At 34.3% G+C, this 24,023-nt stretch overlaps 1 protein-coding gene and 3 pseudogenes across 1 annotated transcript; 3 read left to right on the forward strand and 1 right to left on the reverse strand.

The window, feature by feature from the left end:
- The first annotated feature begins 2,248 nt into the window (after positions 1-2,248).
- LOC149144128 (mitogen-activated protein kinase kinase 9 pseudogene) lies at positions 2,249-3,405 on the forward strand (annotated as a pseudogene).
- A 306-nt stretch (positions 3,406-3,711) lies between these two features.
- On the forward strand, positions 3,712-4,398 carry LOC149144129 (F-box/kelch-repeat protein At5g26960 pseudogene; annotated as a pseudogene).
- Positions 4,399-5,856: 1,458 nt separating this feature from the next.
- LOC149144130 (F-box/kelch-repeat protein At5g26960 pseudogene) lies at positions 5,857-6,444 on the forward strand (annotated as a pseudogene).
- A 12,424-nt stretch (positions 6,445-18,868) lies between these two features.
- On the reverse strand, positions 18,869-19,984 carry LOC149144131 (uncharacterized). Its single transcript, XM_089449280.1, has 2 exons — positions 19,453-19,984; positions 18,869-19,353 (listed from the first exon to the last, which is right to left on the reverse strand). Exons 1-2 carry the CDS (start codon positions 19,719-19,721, stop codon positions 19,017-19,019), a joined length of 606 nt encoding a protein of 201 aa, XP_089305406.1. The 5' UTR covers positions 19,722-19,984; the 3' UTR covers positions 18,869-19,016.
- Between the last annotated feature and the right edge of the window lie 4,039 nt (positions 19,985-24,023).

Genomic DNA, 24,023 nt, shown 5'->3' on the forward strand with positions numbered 1-24,023 from the left:
TCAAAAGCTCCCGAGTCAGGAGCGGTTTTGAAAGCGAATTTTATATAATATATATTTATGTCGTAAGGCGTTTCCCTTTGAAATGAACTCTCCTCTGCTCTACTCTATCTTCTCTATGCACCATCAAATTAGGTGTTAGACGATTAAAAAGTTTCCCTCCGTTGATCTCATAACTGACTCCTTACCGTCAACTGACTCGCTCATTAATTTTTCAATTCAATGGTAGTCTATGTAAAAATCAGATAAAAAGACAGTGTTGGTATGGAATCTATAAATCAGTGGCAAAGACTAGGTCGATGCCTCTGAAAATGAAAGGTTACTTTCTAATTTCTGGCAGGATTTATGTTGCTGGAGGCTCTCTGAGAAGAGAGGTTACTGTGTAATTTCTGGAAAACTTTATGTTGTTGGAGGCTCTCTGAGGAGAGATGCTTGCAGGGAAGCCATTATTATGGAGACCCATAGCAAATATGCATAGAAATAGATATGGATTCCTGTGTGTTGCTGTGGATGGGATTTTTTATGTAATCGAAGGGCTTAAGTTTGGTAAAAGGAATGGTTTCTCATAAAAATCTTATCTCACAAACTGTCTTTAATAAAATCCTGATATTTTGGCATTTCTTATTACTACATTTGTGAAAGTAGATGAAATGAGTTTGTTTTTCATGCACATCAGCAGAGCATATAAATATATGAAAGAGGTTCAATAGTTGTTCAACATAGTAAAATCCCAATTAATCCCTTGTTCTATTGACCTGGGTGCACTGCCTATTGAGCAGATAGCATAAATAAAGGGTTTTGCATCCGCAATTATAGATATTGGTTTTGTCATTAAACACTTTTGCTTGTGTATAACTATTGTAATTGATTCTTCAAGAATTGGGGTAAACAATATATACCTCACAACAATACATTAAATGTTGTATAGGTGAGGATATATGCTTCCTATTTAACATATTATTCCTTTATTATGAAGTTCACAGTCTTGGAACTTCATTCGATTCTTGAAATAAACGATCCACTTCTCTCTTTTTGTATATATGAGATTACTGGTAATTTCTCCATAGGTTATCAAATGGATTCGAGGGATTTGCATGAGATTGTTGGCAATTTATGTACAAGTTATCAAATGGATTATTTGCAAGAGACTCAAGGAATGTTGCAAAGTCATAAAGAACACATATGTTGCAATAGGGCTTTTGTTCCCAATCTTGATGCAACAAAAACTGAAACTGACAGTCAAATTATAGCTCAAGTAGTAGAAATTAAAGTTGCAATAGGGCTTCTGTTCCCAATCTTGATGCAACAAAAACTGAAACTGACAGTCAAATTATAGCTCAAGTAGCAGAAATTAAAGAATCTGTGTTGGCAGTACAACAATAGTTGGATGAGGCACGAGCCAAATGGAGGCAGCTTTGGAATTTAGAAATTAATCTTCGCAGAGTTGATCAGGAAATGGCCTCGGATCCAAGAACCTAAGCAAATTTTTCCAGAGCAGGGTTAAAAGAGAAAGAAGAGTAAGAATCTGTACATTAGTTCAATAAATAAATAAAATCTGTGACTTAGGAAGATGAATTAGTTAGTACAATTTTGGAGGATGTTGCTAGTCATTATACACAAGGTTGATTTAAAGGTATCTATCAAGATATTGTACATAGCATTTTATATGTATTTTTATGTTTTACTAGAACTATATTGTGATATAATCTCCGCTTTAGCATTTAGCTACAACATCTTCTAACATAGTTACTCAATTATATATATATGAATATGAGATTGGTGGAAAATTTGGTCACTGGACATAATATATGAATTGAAATGGAATTATATCTCAATATACAGAAGCTTCTGCAATTTGTAATTACAAATGTTACTCTGTCTTCTAATTTGAATTTGTCATAGATTTTAGCTTCTGATAATGCATACTTCAATCTATCTATTGGACAACAAACAAAATTTTTCTTTCAAATAATTTCCTAAAATTTACAGGTCAAATTGTCTCAGTGTTAAATCTCATGTATTGCTATAAACTTGAAAACGGTTCCATGATAAGTACCTCAAAAACTTCCATATATAAAATGATTAACCTGAAAAATATTGTGAAGTTTTCTCTTCCAACTGATGAAACTTTCAGTGTACCCAAGTACTCGAGTTCAAAATATCTAAGGTTTATACCTCCAACTTAATTTGAGATTTACATCGTGGAGAATAAGTTACGTTCAATCTTGCTAAATGATCACAATATCCATCCATGGCTTTCCCTCATAATCCCAATGGCAAGGCTATCAGCATCGATCTTGGAACCACTTACAGTTGTGTGGGTGTTTGGGATGGTTATCATGACAGAGTGGATATCATTCCCAATGATCAGGGCAATCGGATTACTCCTTCCATGGTTGCCTTCACAGAAAATGAACGCCTCATCGGAGAGCCTGCCAAGAATCAAGTCGCTTTCAACCCTGCGAACACTGTTTTTGATGCCAAGAGGTTGATTGGCAGGCGTTTCTCTGATTCCTCTGTCCAAGCTGATAAGAGCCTTTGGCCCTTTTCTATTGTTTGCGAATCCAATGATAAGCCCTTGATCCAAGTAACTTTTAAGGGAGAAGAGAAAACCTTTGTGGCTGAGGAAATCTCTTCAATGGTAATGAAAGAAATCGCCCAAGCATACCTGGGTTGTCAAGTGAATAAAGTTGTCATTACCGTTCCTGCTTATTATAACAATTCACAGAGGCAAGCCACTAAGTACCGAAAGCAAATAATGAGGGAAATGGAGATACTCCAAACGGATAATTCTCCACAAATCGTGTATTGTTATGGCATATTTGATCGAGAAGGAGAGATATCTTTTGCGTTGGAGTACATGGACGGTGGTACCCTTGCGCAGGTTCTTCAAGCCCATAATAATATTCGAGAACATTATTTGGCTGATGTTACCAGGCAAGTGCTCAAGGGCTTGCATTACCTGCACCAGAACAAAATTGTTCACCGTGATATAAAGCCCTCCAATTTGCTGATCAACAAGAGAAGAGAAGTCAAAATTGCCGATTTTGGTGTCAGCACTGTGTTGGCTCACACTTTGGCCCAGTGCAATTCCTTCGTGGGCACTTGTGCTTATATGAGTTCTGAAAGGTTTGATCCTTATGGGTACAGTGGAAAGTATGATGGATGCTCTGCAGATATATGGAGTTTTGGATTATCTTTGCTAGAATGTGCACTTGGAAGGTTCCCTTATTTGTCTCCGGGACAGACGCCTGATTGGCCTACATTAATGGTGGCCATCTGTTTGGGTGACCCTCCATCACGCCACTTGATGTATCACCAGAGTTTTAGAGTTTTATCAGATATTGCCTTCAAAAGGATGCGTTACTTCACCATACTACACATCGGCTTCTTTCGCATCCTTTTTGAAGAAGTACGGACAAAAATCTTGTGACCTGTCTCCCCTCATGCAGTCTTTATACCTGTAGAATTTTGAATTCCTTTCTGTGTTTTGAATATTGTACAGGTACTTTAGGGCATTCATTGAATTGTAATGAATTCACACTCTCTTGGTCTCTAGAACTCTATTTTGTAAATTATTTTGCAATGCAACTGTAGTATTCTTTAGAGCACTTTTTCATCATGTTCATTTTGTTTTTCTAGTGGTAAATTCAAATGTATTCCTTGGAAATCCAATCATTTTCCCTTTCAAGTACTCCAATTATGCCTATGAAAATGAAAGGTTACTGTGTAGTTTTTGGCAGGATTTATATCGTTGGAGGTTCTATGAGGAGAGATTCTTGCAGGGAAGCCATTGTTCATGTAAAGGAATGTGTTCCTTACCTTGATTTATGGAGACCCATTGCAAATATGCCTAGAAAGAGATATGGTTGTCTGGGTGTTGTTGTGGATGGGATTTTTTATGTAATCGGAGGGCTTAAGTTTGGTAAGAAGAATGGTTTCTCATTATAGCCTTATGATTATGTGAGCTCTATGGATTCCTATGAATCCAAGACTAATACTTGGCTCAAGACCAAGGGCCTGCCAATGGGGGGTTGTGTGATTGCTTGTGCAATGATGGGATCATATATTTATATGTTGTCAAGTCATGTAGTTGAATTGTCTTTCTGGGGATATGATACCAGGAATGATTTATGGAGTCGGATTAAGCCTCCTCCTATTCCATCACCTTTAAGGATGGAGAATGTGCTAAAATTCTCTTTTGTTACAATGGGTACATGTGTTTATGTTTTACAAGTTGGAGGTTGCAATGACGATTTGCTTATGAGAAGCGGGAGGTGTGCTAGAGGCTTGGAAGAAGGGCTGGTGTTGATCTATGATACTAAGTTGCATGAATGGGATAGAGGACCTGATTTTCCTCTTGTTAAGAATGGTGTTGTCTGTGCTACGGTGGAGTGTTAGTTCATTCCATAAATCAGGGTTCATATTAACCATGGCACCTAATGCTTTCTCTTCAATGCCAAGCTAAATATGTTGATTTCTTGTATATTACCAGTTTGGAACTGTAATAGGATTCTCAGACATGAGCTCTATGAAGGATTCCCATTCCCTTCTCTGGGTTTATTATGGATAATCTGAGTAATTTTCTCAATGAATCTGTAAGGAAATCTCTTCTGTGGCCTTTCAATCTGATTTCACAAGGTTGGTTTTGTTTTTTCTTAGAACTAGTTCATAGGATAAGGACTTCCATCAAGCCTAAATGTTTCCACTATATTTTCATGGAATTTTGATTGATAAGCCTCCATGGTCGTGGATCTGATACACTTTCCATCGTTGCTTCTTCCATTGCATTGTATTTTTGTTCTTACAATTGCAACTTTTTATTAGTTGATGTATGCAGAGGATGGATTGGCTTGCATTCTTGTTCTTGAGTGTCCAATAATAGATAAGATTTATTTCAAAGGCAAATTTGTTTGGACCATGGAATCGCCATTTGTATGTCTGTCCTTCATTATCTAGGCATAAATGGCATTTGTTTAAATTTACACCATGAATTCACAATTGTTGTCACTACTCAACTCAATTAGTTCACAGTCTTTAATATCTGCTCTTATTTTTTCAAACTTTGTAACTCTCAGGATGTTATATTCAAGTTGTTTTGATGGCTTAGTTGTTGCTATAGGGCAGCCATGCAAACAATTCAAGTGCAAATGATTTTCCTGATCATCAAAGGAATTTAATACATGTCCTACAAATTGTGTTCAACCATTCAATGATTTTCTTACTAACTTGATAAATATTGAATCATCAAAAAGAAAAATCTTGTTTGATAAAATGTCCTTAATAAAATCCTGATATTTTGGCATTTCTTATTACTACATTCGTGAAAGTAGATGAAATGAGTTTGATTTTCATGCACATCAACAGAGCATATAAATATATGAAAGAGGTTAAGTAGTTGTTCAACATAGTAAAATCCAAATTAATGCCTTGTTCTATTGACCCGGGTGCACTTCCTATTGAGCAGACAGCACAGATAAAGGGTTTTGCATCAACAGTTACAACTTTTGGTTTTGTCATTAAACACTTTTTCTAGGCAGGGACTAATATATAGTTGTTTGCTTAATGTATTAAGTTATGATATGTTAGTTTTCTTTTGTTCTTCCAAGAAGCTCTGTGTATCATTGCAGTTAACTTTCCTAGATATAATGAAACTCTGGTGTCTTTTCTTAGAAATAGTTGTAATATTTTTTTGGACTTACTAAGTGGTAACATGAAACATTATGTTGTCAATAATCCAATGTAGCCAGATGGAGTTCAGTCAAGCAGAGAAGTACACTTATAGCCTTAATCGATGTGAAAATCAGATAAAACGACAGTATTGGTATGAATCTATAAATAAATTCCAAAGAACGGGCGATGCCTCTAAAAACGAAAGGTTATTGTGTAATTTTTGGCAAGATTTACGTTATTGGAGGCTCTCTAAGGAGAGATAATTGCAGGGAATCCATTTTTCATGTAGAGGAATATGTTCCTGACCTCGATTTATGGAGACTGATTGCAAATATGCCTAGAAAGAGATACAGCTTCCTGGGTGCTGTCGTGGATGGGATTTTTTATGTAATCGAAGGGCTTAAGTTTGGTAAAAAGAATGGTTTCTCATTACAACCTTATGCTTATGCGGGCTATATGGATTCCTATGACCCCAAGACTAATACTTGGCTCAAGACCAAGGCCCTGCCAATGGGGGGTTGTCTAATTGCTTGTGCATTGATGGGATCATATATTTATATGTTGTCGAGTCATGCAGTTGAATTTTCTTTCTGGAGATATGATACCAAGAATGATTCATGGAGTCAGATTAAGCCTCCTCTTATTCCATCTCCTTTAAGGATGGAAAATGTGCTAAAATTATCATGTGTTACAATGGGTACATGGATGACAGCTGGAAGAGGTACACTCCACTGTGAAATGCTAGCAAGCAAAGTGGTCGACATTGGATTGTAACTTTGGGTAAATATTTCATCAAAAGACAAAATGTAAGTAACCTTGTTTCTAACAAGATTATTTATTTAAGATTCTCTATTTTTAATTCAGTTATAGACTTACAAGGCATTAGATAATTTATTTAAGATTCTCTATTTTTAATTCAGTTATAAACTTACAAGGCATTAGTTTTCTGTATAGGATTGAACCTGCATATCAAGAATTGGAAGGTAAAGACATACCAAAGGTTGAGAAATATTGTGTTAGAGCAGTTGTCGGAAGGTAAAGACATACCAAAGGTTAGAAAGATGGTGTTAGAGCAGTTGTCATAGCTAGAGAATATTTTGGCATTAATTCCCCTGTACACACCCGAACTCCAACAATGTTCTTCGATTTCACAACGAAGCCAGAAGTTGTTCTTCATCAACTTGTTCTAGAGGGTTGGAATGCATTTGTCCATGTTTCAGAAGGCAGGGAGATTTTTGGAGATCTTATAATAAAACACCCTCCAATCATAGTCGAAGGTGGACCCTCTTTACCCTTCCTTTTGATGTGGCATGCTTTTTGTTCTCAACCACCTAATTATTTCAAGTTACTTATTGGGAGAGGGGCTTGATTGAGTATTCCAGGAAGGGACTAGAGCCAGGGAGAAGGCTATTCGTAGTTAACAATTAGGTGTTGAATTAGGTGCCATGAATATGGTTTAGTTAACAATTTTGTGATACACAGAGGTGGTCTACAAATTCATGGGAGACTAGGTTCTTTTGGGTACCATTATATAGGATGAACATACAGAGTTTATCTTTGAAGTGTCAATGATGGATAAATAGCATAGCATGAGGGAGAATAATGAGTTATGAGCAATAGTGAGGGATCTGGAGCTGTAGGATTGGAAATAGAGAGGACTTCAGGCTCATGGTAAGGCACAAAATACCAAGGTGGATCGAGAGAAGTAAACTGCTGCTCATCGGTGAATAAGGATTTAGAGGTAGTTTGGCATTGTAACACCTTACAATCGGTAGTAGTTTGTAAGGGATTTGGAAGAGAGTGGTCTCTCAACTCTGTTTCTCTAGGGCTTTCCCTTTCTTTTGTGTGTTCCATCTGGACTACTTGTTGCAGGGCATTTCTTGAGGATTTCATGGTGAAGGGTCTCTTGTCCTGGTTTCTATCCTCTGTTGAGGATGCACAAGGTGTCTGTAGCCTTCTCCTTATTTCTCTTGAACCGTGGCTCTCATTCTGGAATTGTCTTTTTCAACATGGTTTGGTTGGTAGAGTTTGGGGCTCTGAGCATAGACATGGAAAATAGAGAGGTATTGGAATTCAATAGGACTCTAAGGAGACACAAGGAATATATTCCGTCTAACAGGACTTCATTGTTATCTTTGTCTCTCAACATGCATCTATAGTGAGTTTTCGGACAGTCTAAATTCACAGAAGAAGTTGAGCAAGGACAAGCAAAGGCAAATCCAATCACCTTAAGAGCAAGTGGTAAAAGAATGTGATCTTTTGATCAAGTGAGATGACTCAATATTGAAAAAGAGGCAATCTGTATCAAATATTTGATACATCTTTTTGATCAAATATTTTCTATTGGAACTTGAAAAAGAATCTTTGAATACTGAGAGGCAATCTGTGTTGGAAAGGTTATAGAATCTATAAATTTAGCATAATGTAAGTGATTTCTCTTTATCTTCTAGCTTTGAATGTCTTTTTGTTTTCTAATTTTTATACCACGATTCTTATCAAGTCTATGCCTTACGGCATTTCCTTTGGAACATCTGGTGCAAATGCTAGTTTTATATATTTTGATGCATATATGTCATCAAAAGCATGTAGAATGATGAATTAGTGAAAAAAAACATAAAAACATGGATTAAACCATATAACATCATTCATATAGTAGTTATAATATTCATCAACCATAGGTCCACAAATTACAAGTTCTCATTTATATTCGACATGTAAGGGTGCACATAACCAAAATAACATCGAATGCAATCCATATCTAAACTTCAAATACATCAGCAAATAGGCTCTGGATGGCCTCTAGCATACAAAAAATCATGCTACAACAAAAACCTACATATCATCAAAATCATTTCCTATCATGGGATCTATGTCATTAATATCACCTTTTAAGCATTAACATAAGATAGAAAAAATGTAGCATGTTAGGTCAAGATTTTGTTTGAGTGATGGGTACATTTTTAGTAGGGCGATGATAGAGGAGTTTGACAACCAATGTCACTAACATCAAGGTACATGGAGGGTTTGGTTCTCTTGATTAAATACGAGTTCCATACCCTAGTATGTGACAAAATCCAATGGAAACATTGCAATCCCCTAATCTTGAAATCATGAAAAACTGAAAACTCTGCTGGATTTTGAATGAGATCCAAAATTCTACTTTCTCCATATTAAATGTAATGAGGTCAAAACCACTCTCAAACATCCTAGGTCATTTCATGGCAATGTTAAATTTTGAAGTAAAAAGATGAAAATAAAACATAAAGGAGAATGTCACTTTTACTTTAAGAATTTAACATTACCATAAATTGCATATCAATAAGTTAGGGCCATAGGCTTGAACATTAGGCTACTCTGGAGCTAATATTACCATAGTGTTTTCTTTCTCCCTCCCACTCTCGATACTCCCACAATACTCCCGAACCTCTATTTCTCCATCCCGCTTGTTTTTTGCCTCTACATGGCCAATGTATTATATAAACAATACCCTATAATACACATATTGCTATACAACATATATAAACCCTTTACCCCTTATTATATGCTCAGTACATTATTTCATTTTTTCCTCATTTTTTATGTCCCAATATGAACACACGTGGTATGATATTTTTTTGTTAGTGAAGTCCCCCGTGTGAAGACTGAACCTAGTTACAATTTTCAACATAACTTTCTCGGAAAACAATCCATTTTGCCCAATTTTCCCTGTAGCCTGTCTATTTTGCTTTGTAACAAATCAGTATTTTGGCTAAGAAGTTGCATATGAACCTGATTCTACGTGGCCACCATTTCTCCTTGTCATTTGAGCAAAGATATAATGTGCTCCATGGTCACAGAGATGTAATCTAGCTGGTGGGTAATCTCCCCATTCTCCTTGGAGGTCGAGATCTGTGTTTCGCCCGCCATGCTCTCTCGTGCACCTCGAGCAACTTTATCACCTATAAAATCTTGTTTCTAGTCACATACCTTGGCGTTTAGGATAATGGACTTTCTTATCTTATATAGACTTCCTCCTCGCCAACCCATTCCCGTCAATTAGCATGGCCACTCATGACCTTTAATTCGATGTCGTGCATTATTCATTGTACTAGCGAGACGTTCCCTTCTTGATTCATCCCCGTGACAGTTCTTAACCAATGCCATTAAAGCTTTGTTGCTCAAGTGTGCTTGCCTCACCATGCAGATGGAGAAGTTATACTACAAATTCCACTTGCCTTTACTATAATTGATGCCAATCCACCATCTATCCCAAGTTTCATGTACAACAGTAAACCTTAACCAAGTGTTTAGGAGGGCCCTAGCCATGGCATTAAAGTAATGTTGTCAGTCTTCAATATATTTATTTTGGGGGATCGTCAGTCAAGGACGAGGTCTGACATGAGGCCATTGAGCCTCCCACTTAAAAATTTGTCCTCTAATTACACTAATTCAAATTGGTGTACCATTTGTATGGACCTTAATTTTTACTCTCATGGTAAAGGTTCAAAGATGACATTGCTATCATCCTTTGCCAACATCCTTTGTTCCAGTGCAACTCCTTTATTCACCAACACACTTGCCATGGGATTTAAATGCCTCTTGACATGATGAAACTCTACTGAATCAAATTTCCTAATTTTCATTGTTATCCTTTGTAAAATTGTAAGTTGAGCATTGATGGAGTTCGTTGAGTTTAACCACTTGTCAGATGATGATCATGGAATCCCCAAATACCATCAATAACTTAATTTTCCTCGACATGACCAACTCTAGTCGTGACCACCATGCTAAATATTCTACTTGATTATTTGTAACACTCTTGAAGCATATTGAATATCTATTTTTTCATGGGATAATCCCTCCCACTCCTACCTCTCCAACTATATATATTATTAAACTTTAATATATATATTAAATTTTATATAAATATAAAAAATATTATTAAAAATTAACATAAATTTATGTTATTTTTAAATTTACTGAGTATTAAAAATATATATATATAATTTGATTCTCCTCGATAGTTTATGGACTCATAAACCGAAAAATAAAATGAATCGATATAAATTAATTAAGCCAATTATGTAATAGTCAAATGAAATTACGTCTCAGTAAATGCGCTGCATTTGCGTGGAAATAAAGTACAAAATTAAATGTCCCGGTTAGCGCGGCGCAGAAGCATACCAACTATAAAAAAAAAATTAAAAACGATACGTCGAGGAAAAAAGGCTTTCTTCCGCCGATGGATCGAAACCCATCAGATTGAGAAATTTACAATAAATAAAAGGAAGCTCATGTTGAGTATTGTGTAGCGTTCAGCAGGCGCTGTTCGGTATGGATCTCAAAATTAGTGTATTGTCTGCTGCCCATGAGTCGTCCTTATTTGTTTAGGAGGCGACAACGGTAGCTTGTAGGATTTCGTGGGAATTAAATGGCCATTTTTCTTGCCCAACTTTGGTCCATAACAAGACTTGAAGGGTGTTTTCATGGATTCGGCCATTAACAAGCCACATATTTGTTGTCATCCAGAAGAGGCGATGAAAGTTGATGTCTCAAAGAAATCTATATAAATTTAACCATAAATCAAATGAAAATTGATTGGATTCCACAGTGATTCATTGACTCATACCAAACCAAAATGCTAATCGTGACAAAGAGTGAATATGCTTAAATGTTGTTGACTCTGATGACGTGGGGGCAACATGGTTCTAAAGATGAGGCTTGGTCGGCAAATGACTTATAAATGGTGATCTAAATGAGAGGATCAACATGTTCAATGTTTGATCCTCATGGAAACCCTTATCTAATCCAATTACAAATGAAATTGTTACTGAAACAATTGTGACCCACATCAAAGTTCCCTTTTTGTGAAGTGCCGAGTCATCCTTATCCAAAAGAATATTTGAATTATAATCTCTAAAGGTTCTCCACCCAATCGAGATTTAAACACCTTTAATGTCTATATCTTGTGAGGTGCCGAGTCATCCTTATCCAAAAGAATATTTGAATTATAGTCTCTAGATTTAAACACCTTTAATGTGTATATCGAGAAGGGATGAGTATTCTTTGTTTTCATCGCTATATTGCTTTCGGATGCGAAACCAAGCATATCTCATGCAAAAGTAATGATGTGGGCAATTTTGTCATTGGCAATTTTGTCATTGAGGTACTTTTCAAAATGATTGATCCACAAAATTGATTGTGGCTCTTTAATATGCAATAATTTATTTTTTCCTTACAATGATTAATTTTTACATGTAATTTAAAATTTATAATAAGATATACTATCAAAACCATTTCCCAATTTAGAATTAACTATTTTTCAATTTAAAATTATCGTTACATATTTTGTTCTACAAAATCATATATATATAATTTTTAATCCGTCCACAAATCAAAATTTGTGATTATTTTTTTAATTTTTTATAAAATAGTTTTTAACATGGTAATTTTAAGTAGGGGTGGTAGGAGTAGGAGGGGTGATTTTTTGTCCCCATGGAAAAATTAGAACACAATATGCTTGGGATTGGGAGGAACAACCAACAATCAAGCAGAATTTCTCACTCTTTGCAAATGTTTAAATCTAGCCATTGAAAAGAAGACTCAGATAGTTATGATATTTGGTGATTCAGTCATAGTAATCCGGCGAGTACGGGAGGCCAAACATAAACATAAATGCAATAATTCTCCCATGGTGCATCATATCCTTCTTCAACTTCAGTAGTTTGAACAAGTTCAACTCTACCATGTAATTTAAACTCATTTGCAAATGATTTAGCAAATAAGGGAGCTAAATTGAATAAAGGGATCATAGAGCTAAATAATGAATTTAAAATAAAATCCCCATTTCCATGATGTTTCAAAATAGCAAAGAGAGAATTTTAAATTGCATTTAAGGAAAATTAAAAGTGAGGGAAGCTGACAATTACAAGGAGCAATTAACTAGTTGGAAAATTAATGTCTCAAATGTAATGGTTTATAAGGTTTGGCAGTCATCATCTACTGATAGGCCCTGATCGTCTCCCCTGATGTACTCATGTCAAGCTAGCATTCACACCTGATCGGTGGAGTCTTCCTTCTGCTACCTTGTGTTTTCTTGGACTTGCGTTGGGTTTCGATTTATTAGTTAGTTGAGACAGTTGCATTCATTTCACCTCATGCTAGAGCTTTTATCCCTGCTTATATATAGCAATTTTTTCTTTCAACAAGGATTTCGAAGTTGTATTAACATGAAAATTCCAGCCCTGCATTCAACAGAGAAGGAAGAAATACAGAAGCGATGATGGCATTCTTTGTCCCGACATCATGCCCTCTCATGAATACATTCAATGGCGTAGTATAGATATTATTCTTCAAGCCCTAAACTTCGCAGAGTATGGTTTCATAAACGTAGTGGTTATCAAAGCCAACATTCGCAACCTGGTGTTGATGTTGTGCAATTTCAACATGGAGAATGCGAGCTCCTCTTCCTGTGGCACTGCACCTGTCGACGTAAATGAAATTTTGAACAAGGTCCTTGAGGCTATGGAAAGCATGCAGCTCGCCTTCAAGCAACGTTAAGAGGCTGAAGAAAAGGTTCACAAATCCCTTCAATTGTTAACTGACTCCAAGCTCAAGTTGATGCAAATTAAAATTGATCATTTGCAGAGTGAATTTAGGATCGAGATGGCAGCCATTCACTGCAAAATGGTAGATATGGAGGACTTGTTTGTCACAGGACTATAGCTAGCTTCTTCAGAGGTTGAATATGGCGAAGATATAGCTTGAAAAAGAGGGAGGATGGTTCAATCTCTATAGCAACAAAAGTGATTTATGAGCTCCAATCCTAAAGATGTGCTTGGTTTGATGGCTAGTTTTTGGATAGTTTTTTCTAAGTTTAAGTTTATGATGTTATGCAAGTTCTCTCTGTATCTACGCATCTACTATAGATTCTATAGTATGCATCAATTTAGAATTATAGGAAAAAATTGCCATAACCATAGCCTACATCTATACTGGACATCTGAGAGCAGAATTATGGTGGAAATGAATAAATCATGTAAGGATTCTGGCCCAAAATCCATATTTTATTTTTAATAAAAATCTTCTAACCATCCATTTGAAAAAAAAAATCCATCTTAATTTTAAATATCCCATTTTATGTAATAATGTGTTTTCTTGTTTTACCATCTCTCTACAAGTCAATGAAGGTTCCATTAATACCAAAGCATTTTATTCAATATGGGTGGCCTAAAGGGATCATTTGCCTTTCTACACTTGAATTGTATGATTTACGTAGCTTTTTCGTCACCTTGGAATTGAGACATTAACGCAAGTGCTCGGTATGTGTCCCTTTCAGTAATAGACCCTCGAAGGTTATAGTTTTTTCTTTTACCAAAACCACAAGCTTGGATTTACTTTTTAGGGCTTTGTTGAAGAACATTTTTCTTTGGCCATGACTTTTGTTAAGATTATATTTTTAGTTAGAATTAGCTCGCGTTGCTTAGGTTGGACACTAGCAACAAAAATCTCTCAAACCACCTAGTACCAAGCTAAGACATCACCAATATAGGAATAATTAGTTCCTTGACTTAAACTCTCTCATGTATGGTTTAGTTTTTACAAATTGTGCCAGTGTATTCTCTAATAATATTTTTAAAAATTGTTTATTTTTGGATAACTCTCCAACAAAATTCTCTCAAACCACCTAGTACCAAGCTGACACATCACTTTGTATTCCTTTGACCTAAACTCAAGTATATTATGTCTAATTGCATTTTCATAATTTATACCTGTTTTTAATTATTTTTTTTAAGTTAATTTTTTTATATAAATGTGATAATTTGTTTTTAAAAAAATCAATAAACCTTCCAAATTTTCTCGTCAAAATTGATAACCATTTTCTATATCTTTCAATTATAAACTTGAACTCAACCTTTTAATCACACAAATTTCCCGGTATTTATTTAAAATTACCTATCAATACAACTCTTTATAAATATAAATTTGTAAATATTTTATATCAAATCTTTGAAAACTCTGCCAACCCGTCATCTTTCCTTAAATTTATTTATTTAACATCACAGTAATTGACATAATAACTTAATCATCTTTCCTTAAATTTATTTATTTAACATCACAGTAATTGACATAATAACTTAAATATAATAATAGAATTGTCGTTAAACAGTCCATATTTAAGGCTCTCAATGAAAATATGGTTCGAATTATCTAAAAAGCAGACAACCCATTACAGGGGTTATAAATATATCCCAAATATTGTGTTTCATGATGTTCATTTTTTTTTATTTCCATTCCACTCAAGGACTCGTGTATGTGTTCTTTATCAAGAGTGCATGTTTCCTTTATTAGCCAATTCGTTCGATTAATTTTATGTATTTAAAAAATATTTTAAACAACAATAAATTCTAATTTTGATAAAAGGCATTCAAAACATCTATTAATTAAATTATACACTTAACTTTAAGCAAAAATAAATTTTATAGTATTAACTAAATAAATTGAAGTAAAATACAAATTTAGTTTTTACGCTATTTAAAGAATCATGAACTCAGAAGATATTTAATAATTGTATATTTTTTCCACACGTGGTGTAGAGTAAATAGTGATGGGGTGTATTGTTAAATAATTCTATGATGTGAAGGTCATTAATTTGAAATTTTGTGGGTAAAAATCTAACCATGTTAAGGGCTGGTGTAGTCTAGACCAGGTGCGATCCCTAGATGATTTTGATGGCTTAGATGCCTTTGGGCCGTGGTTTCTCAAGCCATGGGTCAATCCTGAAGTAATCTCTTGAGAACTTAGACAACTTGACAAAAAAAAAATCATATATTCCAATGTCATGATGCAAGTTAATTCGACATCTACTATATAACATATTATGGAAAAGATGTTGTAGTGGTTAGTTGGATAAAGTTTTAGATCAAAATAATGATAATAATAAAATATAATTTTTACTCAATTATTAAAGTAGTAAAAATAATAAATAGATTCAATTCCGTTTTTCACCAAGTTTATCACAAAAAAACTCACACAGAAAAATATCTTCATACCAGTTTTCATCATTTTCTGGCTCAGTAATTCGGAGTTCTCAGCACTCTTGCCACCCGTGCTCTGAGGATTTCAGATGAGAATCACTTGGGAGAAGAAAAATCTCATCTTCTGAAGGTTTTTGAAAATAATGGCTATAGCAAGCATCAAGGCCTCAAAACTTTCCAAAGAGCCTATAAAGATTCCAAGGTTAAACCTGCTCGTGATGATCTTTTCTCCAATGTATAGCATTCATTTATCCAGGGGACCATGGATAGGATTGCTCATATTTTTAAAAAGAGTAAGGTTTCTGCCACCTTCAAACCCCTTAATACCATTAGAAATTATCTTAGATCCCTTAAAGACCCTGTGAACCATAAAGATATGAAAGGGATTTACTCTATCGCATGTTCTTGTGGGATTCCCTACATTGGGGAAATTGGTCGCTCTATTAACCAGAGAATCCAAGAACATGCAACATACATTAAGTATAATCGTTTACGATCCTCATCTTTGGCTGAACATGCGGAGAAATCTAAGCAGCATGTCTGCATTGAGGATTCTCGGGTCATCGCAAGGGTTGATCATTTCCATCATAGGAAGCTAAGAGAAGCTATTAAGATTGATAAACATGCAATCAACCTCAATAGAGATGATGGTTGGAAATTAAGTAGGAGTTGGGTACCTACCCTCTCTTCTTGATTACCCTTTTTTTATTATATCAATATTAATTTTATTATTTTTAATTTAATTTAATTTAAGAAATAATAATAATAATAATATTTATTTAATTATTATTTCAATTGTTCTAACATCGAATTTCTAATGGCTAACTCTTAACAACTATTTCATAATAGCTATTTTTTAATTTTTAATTAAATATTAATTTTATTTTTTCAATTTTATTTTTAAATAATATTAATTTTATTTTTCTAATAACTAATTCTTAATGGCTAATTTCCAACAACTAACTTTGGCCCTTGATGCATCTTTGTTATTTAAACTTATGGGTAGATTGATCTTTTCACCTTTGTCCTAAGGATGAAACACATTAGATGGTTTGTAACGTCGACCAAATCTCAATGATGTGATTAATCCACAAGACAACTTCATTATCACATTCAATTCAATTTATTATATTGTATTTTTATTTTATTAACTAGCACAAATTTATTTTAACTCTAGATCAACAAATCTCTTAATATGCAAACCTCTTTTTGAGTGCAAAATAAAAAGTAATAAAGATCTGGTATTGTGTCAATGCCATAAGTGATTTGAGTCTCTCTTCCAAGTAATTTATCAATGATTTTCTTGACCTTGGGATTGTTTTGCTATATCCTTAATTGTGTAGGATCATGCATCAATAACTTCCCTTATCTCTCCAATATCCCTTTGAATCTCTTCGAACTCGATTTCATGGTCTTCCATTGCATCCACCATCCATTGCCAAGTTTTTCTTGATAACTTGGACCTTTTCTACCAATGTAGCCTCATCTTGGGTCATCGAGCCACCTCTTGTGTTCACCATTTTGACCTACTAATAATAGCCCCCATATGTGGCCTCGCTAACACTCACACAAGTTCTACCCAATTATCCCCTATACCAGAAACTAATAGCCAATCCCCCTCTGCCTTCCTGGAAAACAATCATAGAAAATTCCCTTCCCACTTCTGCAATAAAGATAAGCAACTTCACCTGCAACCACTTCCATTGAATTCAACTTTGGCTTCTACCTGAGCGTGGTAAACTGCAAACCAAATTCTTCATATCTTCGTAGATTCCTTGGAATTCTTGCTATGATTTTCTTTGGTATGCGCTTTAATACCACCTGTCATGACCCCAAGGGCTAGATATGGTTACAAGGTGCTTTTGGGTGCACCGTGACCTCTCGAGTGTGTGACACCTTCGTGTTTTGCGATTGCTTAGATTGACAAATTATTATTCCACCAAAACTACACCTCACATAAATTATAACCTATTTTAAAATTATATTATTTAATTTTAATAATAAAAAAACTCAACATTTATTAATTATATTATACAATAATTTTTTATATTATACAATAATTTTTAACCAAATAAAATACGCTTTGTGATATTAATTTGTAAGATTTTAAGAAGTTAAATTTGAACTTTCTTAAGATTTTAAGAAGTTAAATTTGAACTTAGTTCTCACATTGCTTAAGTAATTCTCATCTCAAATGATATCTTACTAGGAATTGATGGAAGTTAATTATGGTGAGAAGTTCTTTACAACTTTATAACAAAATGGTATAGTGGCTCATTTTTATTATGAGAAAATGTTATAGTAACTCATTAAATATAAAAAATACATAAATTCAATCGAATTTATTATATTGTATTTTGTTTGTATTAATAAAATTATAATATATATATATATATATATATATATATATATAATTCATATTCAAAATATATAATTAATAAACATAATAAAGTTAATAATAAAAATGTGATATGTATATAAAAATTTATAAAATGTTGAATATTTATGAAGTAGGTGAATAATTATATTTTGATCAAATTAAAAGTAAAAATATTTTTATATAGAGATGTGAAATTTATATAAATATAAATAATATTGTTAGAATTAGTATACATATATTTTAATTATAGATCTATTAAGTGTGGTTAGGAATTAAATTTTTGGAATTGAAAACTTTTTTCAAATTATGCATTTAAAAGACAATTACATATTAAAAGATTTGATTCTTCTTCGTTAATAAATTCGAAAGTTAAGAAAAAGATAAATATTACATGATAATAATAATAACAATTAAGTAAAGAATTAAATGTCAAAGGACAATAGTTCCAGTGGTATCCAGGGGATTTAATTCTCCCTACTATTGTTTGAATTGTGTGATAAAATTTTGAATAAATTGAAAATCTTAAAAATTTGAATATCTTAATATTGAAGTGAATAATGATGTTTCAATAAATATTCTGTGTTTACATTAAAATAAAATATAAATTAAATTTATGGGAAGTGAAATTTACTTCAAATCATTCAAAAGTTTGTTGGAATGATCAATTTGATCTACCAATTATTGATTTTTAACAATATCTAAACAATTGATTTTTAACGATATCTAAACGGAACTACCAATTATTGATTTTTAACAATATCTAACTGATTATTAATTTTAAACAACAACGAACTCCTAAACATAGAATAGTTAAACCAAACTTTTTAAGAGGGAAAAAAGAAGAAGGGGCCATTCGATCGAAACCCGTGAGGGTTTGAGAAGCTTATCGAGGCCCATGTTGAGTATTATGTACAGTGTTCAGCAGGCGCTATTCGGCATGGATATGAAAATTAGTGTATTGTATCCTGCCCATGAGTCCTCCTTATTTGTTTAGGAGGCGATGGCGGTAGCTTGTGGGATTTCGCGGGAATTAAATGGCCATTTTTCTTGCCCAATTTTGATCCATAAGGAGATTTGCAGGGTGTTTTCATGGATTCGGCTGAGCCTGCCAAGAGTATTGATGATCGAAAAGTCGGATTATTATATGATGATTTTCTCGTCGATTCCCAGCTGTGGGAACTCCTGAGCTTCTTCTTCTCCGGCTTGGCCAGCTCTTCCACGCATTTCACATCTCCCAGAGATGTAAATGACTGCGACTTGCCGGTGAAAAAAATCGATAAACCCCTCCTGGAAATTATTCAAACATACACACAAAATTAATCCCTGCAACCCTCAGTGAAGACACAGCAATTTTATAAATGAATACACGGTTGCCATTAGACTTACTTGCGACAAGGGAGGCTACCACTGAGAGACTTCATATGGAAGAGAGGGCCGCCATTGCCATGGGGTATCGGTGGAGGCGAGGAACCCCATGAAGAATTGCCGCTGTCCGTCATGTCGTCCGAGGAAGCGGAAGAGGCCGTGGAATCGGGTGAAGAAATAGAAAAAGAAGAAGACGAAGATAAATCACATGTCGATATAAAGCGCTCTTCTGCCATGGCTGCTCGTAAGCAAAATAGGGCTCCGAAATCTTGAATTTCTGTCACGGACATTTCTTTCTGCAGCAACTGACATTCTCCTCCCGCCAGCGGTAGCCTTGCGCATTTTGTAGCTGGCAGCTGATAAGGACATCTCTGCGTGTGCCATAGAAATCACGCCACGTGGAATGTTCACTCGAGAGATCTTTCCTTGCCGCGGACCATAACCCTTATCAAGAAGAGGAGAAAGGTTCTTCTGAGCGGTTTTAGCGGTTTTTTTAACCGTGTATTTGTTATTACTCAAGTTTTTTCCAAAGTTGTAAGAAAGGGAAGGATGTCGAGGTAACCAAAGACCAATTTTTGAGATACAAAATCTAGCCAATCTATATCCAAAGAGAGCTCTCTCTTTATGATTTAGCTTTGTTTTTTGAGGTATTAGGCTAGTTATGAAGTTCAAGGGTTTTGTTTGAGTTTGGGTGGTGAGATTTCAATAGAACCGAGAGGTAAATCAGAATAGTTTAGTCCATTGGGCATTATGGAGCCCATGTTTAGGCCACTTAATGAATGAAAAATATGATTCTTATTAGCAAAGGCAGTAGGGGTTATAAATACATCCCAAATATTGTGTTTCATTATGTTTAACTTCTTGATTCCCATTCAAGTGAAGGGCTCGTGCATATAAGGTAATTGGTTGAATTTATTTTATATATTTACAAATAGAAAAATTATTTTATATCTTCCTTTCTTGTCCTTCTTAGTTCTTCTTGTCCTTCTCTATTGCAAACTGAACTTGATTTGAGCGAATGTACAAATGAGTCAAGCTCCTCTCCTTTATATAGCCTTTCTTGAGGGTCAAATTCCCTCCCTAAAGGCCGACTTGATTTGCTTCTTGGGGCAACTTTGTCTTGGGCTTATAAGTGGTTTTTTCTTGACAAAATAAATAATTCCTTAATTACAAAGAGTCCAAATGGGACTATGACACATGACAATTAATATTATTTATCCTAGAAAGACTTAGAAAACCTAAAAGCACAAAGAATATGCTTTTGACTCAAACTTGAGTATGAAACCCATACTCCAAAAATAAGATATAATTTCTATTTATTTCTTTATAAAGAATATACAATGACATGATTACAATTAGGTCATTATGAAGAACAACGGGGGCTTTACTCAATGAACCTATGACATAGCAGGTGCTTCGTGGCATACTAAGCAATACCCTTAATTTGACTACATATTGGAAAATACCTCTAAAAATCACTTTATTTAACCCCCTACCAATACGAACCAAATAAACCTTCCCAATTTTAAAAGGCCTTACTTTCACTAGATATTGTAGGTATCCATTTTTTCATTAACATTTTATATACCCTTTTATATTTATATCTCCTTATTTTCATTAACAATGGTAAGTAGATTCTGCACTTAGAAAGAATAACCTAAATACTAGGTAGCTGAAAACTTGAAATTTTCAATAAAAAGAGAGGCAGATATAAGTTTGTTGATTTACAAATACATAATGTGGAAAATTTGAATGGAAAATACATAGATCTAAACTCTCAATCACAACTATCTTCTATTGAATACTGAAAAAGATACACTACAACAGTTGAAAACAAAACCTCTATAACCAACACAATGGTGCACCTTTCATCTCACTTATAGAATAAGAAGAGGAGAGAAAGAAAAATGGATATGGACACATGCAAAATCTTATATGGTTGGAATTTGTGAAACTGTAGCCCTAGCCTAATCACCTAGTGCATCATAGATGCATGGTAAGAGTGCCAAGTAAGTGTTTCTCCTTCAAAAGATGAACGGGAGCATGCATCCCTTCCTTGGATCTGTGTCCTCTACCTAAGATGGGAATTTCTCATGCATAAGTATTCTAATTGACTAGAGATTTGCCCCCTTCTAGTAATAATAGATCATGCATGCTAAACGTAATAAAAGAAAAGCTTTGATAATAGAAAAACTCTATCGAAAAATTGCTAAATTTGAAACAACATCTCAACCATAATTAACTGAAGGTGTGAAATGCATGCACCCTCTTCCAAACAATAGTCTATTTCACTGTCTCCTGTGGCATACATGTGCCCTCTACCAAGCAATAGTTTGTTGCACTGTCTCCTTCACTTTCATTCAACCTATTCATCAGTAATGTAAGGAAAGGGTGAAGGTGCCATATATTTTGTCTTCTCTGCTGCCCCATCATTAGGAGGATTACTAGCCGAGCAATAGGTAAAAATTCTTAACATATGCATTAAACATATATCATAGAAGTATTAGTAATGCGATGCATGTTTGTTTTGGAGCAAGAGTAGAAGCGAGAAGCAGGAGTGGGGAGCGCATTTTCAAAAGCTCCTGAGTCAGGAGCGATTTTGGAAGCGAACTTTATATAATATATATTTACGTCGTAAGGTGTTTCCCTTTGAAATGAACTGTCCTCTGGTCTGCTCTGCCTTCGCTATGCACCATCAGATTATGTGTTAGACGATTAAAAAGTTTCCCTCCATTGATCTCATAACTAATTCCTTACCCTCAATTAAATCGCTCATTAATTTTTCAGTTCAATGGTAGTCTATGTGAAAATCAGATAAAAAGACAATGTTGGTATGGAATCTATAAATCAGTGCTAAAGACCGAGTTGATGCCTTTGAAAATGAAAGGTTACTATGTAATTTCTGGCAGGATTTATGTTGCTGGAGGCTCTCTGAGGAGAGAGGTTACTGTGTAATTTCTGGCAAAGTTTATGTTGTTGGAGGCTCTCTAAGGAGAGATGCTTGCAGGGAAGTCATTGTTCATGCAGAGGAATATGTTCCTAACCTTGATTTATGGAGACCCATAGCAAATATGCATAGAAATAGATATGGATTCCTGTGTGCTGTTGTGGACGGGATTTTTTATGTAATCGAAGGGCTTAAGTTTGGTAAAAAGAATGGTTTCTCATAAAAATATTTTCTGACAAACTATCTTTAATAAAATCCTGATATTTTGGCATTTCGTATTACTACATTCGTGAAAGTAGATGAAATGAGTTTGTTTTTCATGCACATTAGCAAAGCATATAAATATATGAAAGAGGTTCAATAGTTGTTCAACATAGTAAAATCCCAATTAATCCCTTGTTTTATTGACCTGGGTGCACTACCTATTGAGTAGATAGCACAGGTAAAGGGTTTTGCTTCAGCAATTATAGATTTTGGTTTTGTCATTAAACACTTTTGCCTATGTATAACGATTGCAATTGATTCTTCAAGAACTGGGGTAAATAATATATACCTCACAACAGTACATTAAATGTTGTATAGGTGAGGATATATGCTCCCTATTTAACATATTCTTCCTTTATTATGAAGTTCACGACTCTTGGAACTTCGTTCGATTCTTGAAATAAACGATCCACTTCTCTCTTTTTGTATATATGAAATTATTGGTAATTTCTCCATAGATTATCAAATGGATTTGAGGGATTTACATGAGATTGCTAGAGATTTATGTACATGTTATCAAATGGATTATTTGCAAGAGACTCAAGGAATGTTGCAAAGTCATAAAGAACTCATATGTTGCAATAGGGCTTTTGCTCCCAATATTGATGCAACAAAAACTGAAACTGATAGTCAAATTATAGCTAAAGTAGTAGAAATTAAAGTTGCAATAGGGTTTATGTTCCCAATCTTGATGCAACAAAAACTAAAACTAACAGTCAAATTATAGCTCAAGTAGCAGAAATTAAAGAATCTATGTTGGCAGTACAACAATAGTTGGATGAGGCACAAGCCCAATGGAGGCAGCTTTGGAATTCAGAAATTAATCTTCGCAGAGTTGATCAGGCAATGGCCTCAGATCCAAGAACCTAAGCGAATTTGTCTAGAGCAGGGTTAAAAGAGAAAGAAGAGTAAGAATTTGTACATCAATTCAATAAATTAATAAAATATGTGAGTTAGGAAGATGAACTAGTTAGTACAGTTTTGGAGGATGTTGCTAGTCCTTATACACAAGGCTGATTTAAAGGTATCTATCAAGATATTGTACACAGTATTGTATATGTATTTTTATGTTTTACTAGAACTATATTGTGATATAATCTTTGCTTTATCATTTAGCAGCACATCTTCTAACATAGTTACTCAATTATATATATATGAATATGAGATCGGTGGAAAATTTGGTCACTAGACATAATATATGAATTGAAATGGAATTATATCTCAATATACATAAGCTTCTGCAATTTGTAATTACAAATGTTACTCTGTCTTCTGATTTGAATTTTTCACATATTTTAGCTTCTGATAATGCATACTTCAATCTATCTATTGGAAAACAAACAAAATTTTTATTTCAAATAATTTTATAAAATTTACAGGT

The sequence above is a fragment of the Pinus tabuliformis genome, chromosome X, assembly GCF_031772625.1.
Source record: "Pinus tabuliformis cultivar Carrire ecotype Pingquan chromosome X, CPIR1, whole genome shotgun sequence".
In the NCBI taxonomy this organism is placed as follows: Eukaryota; Viridiplantae; Streptophyta; class Pinopsida; order Pinales; family Pinaceae; genus Pinus; species Pinus tabuliformis.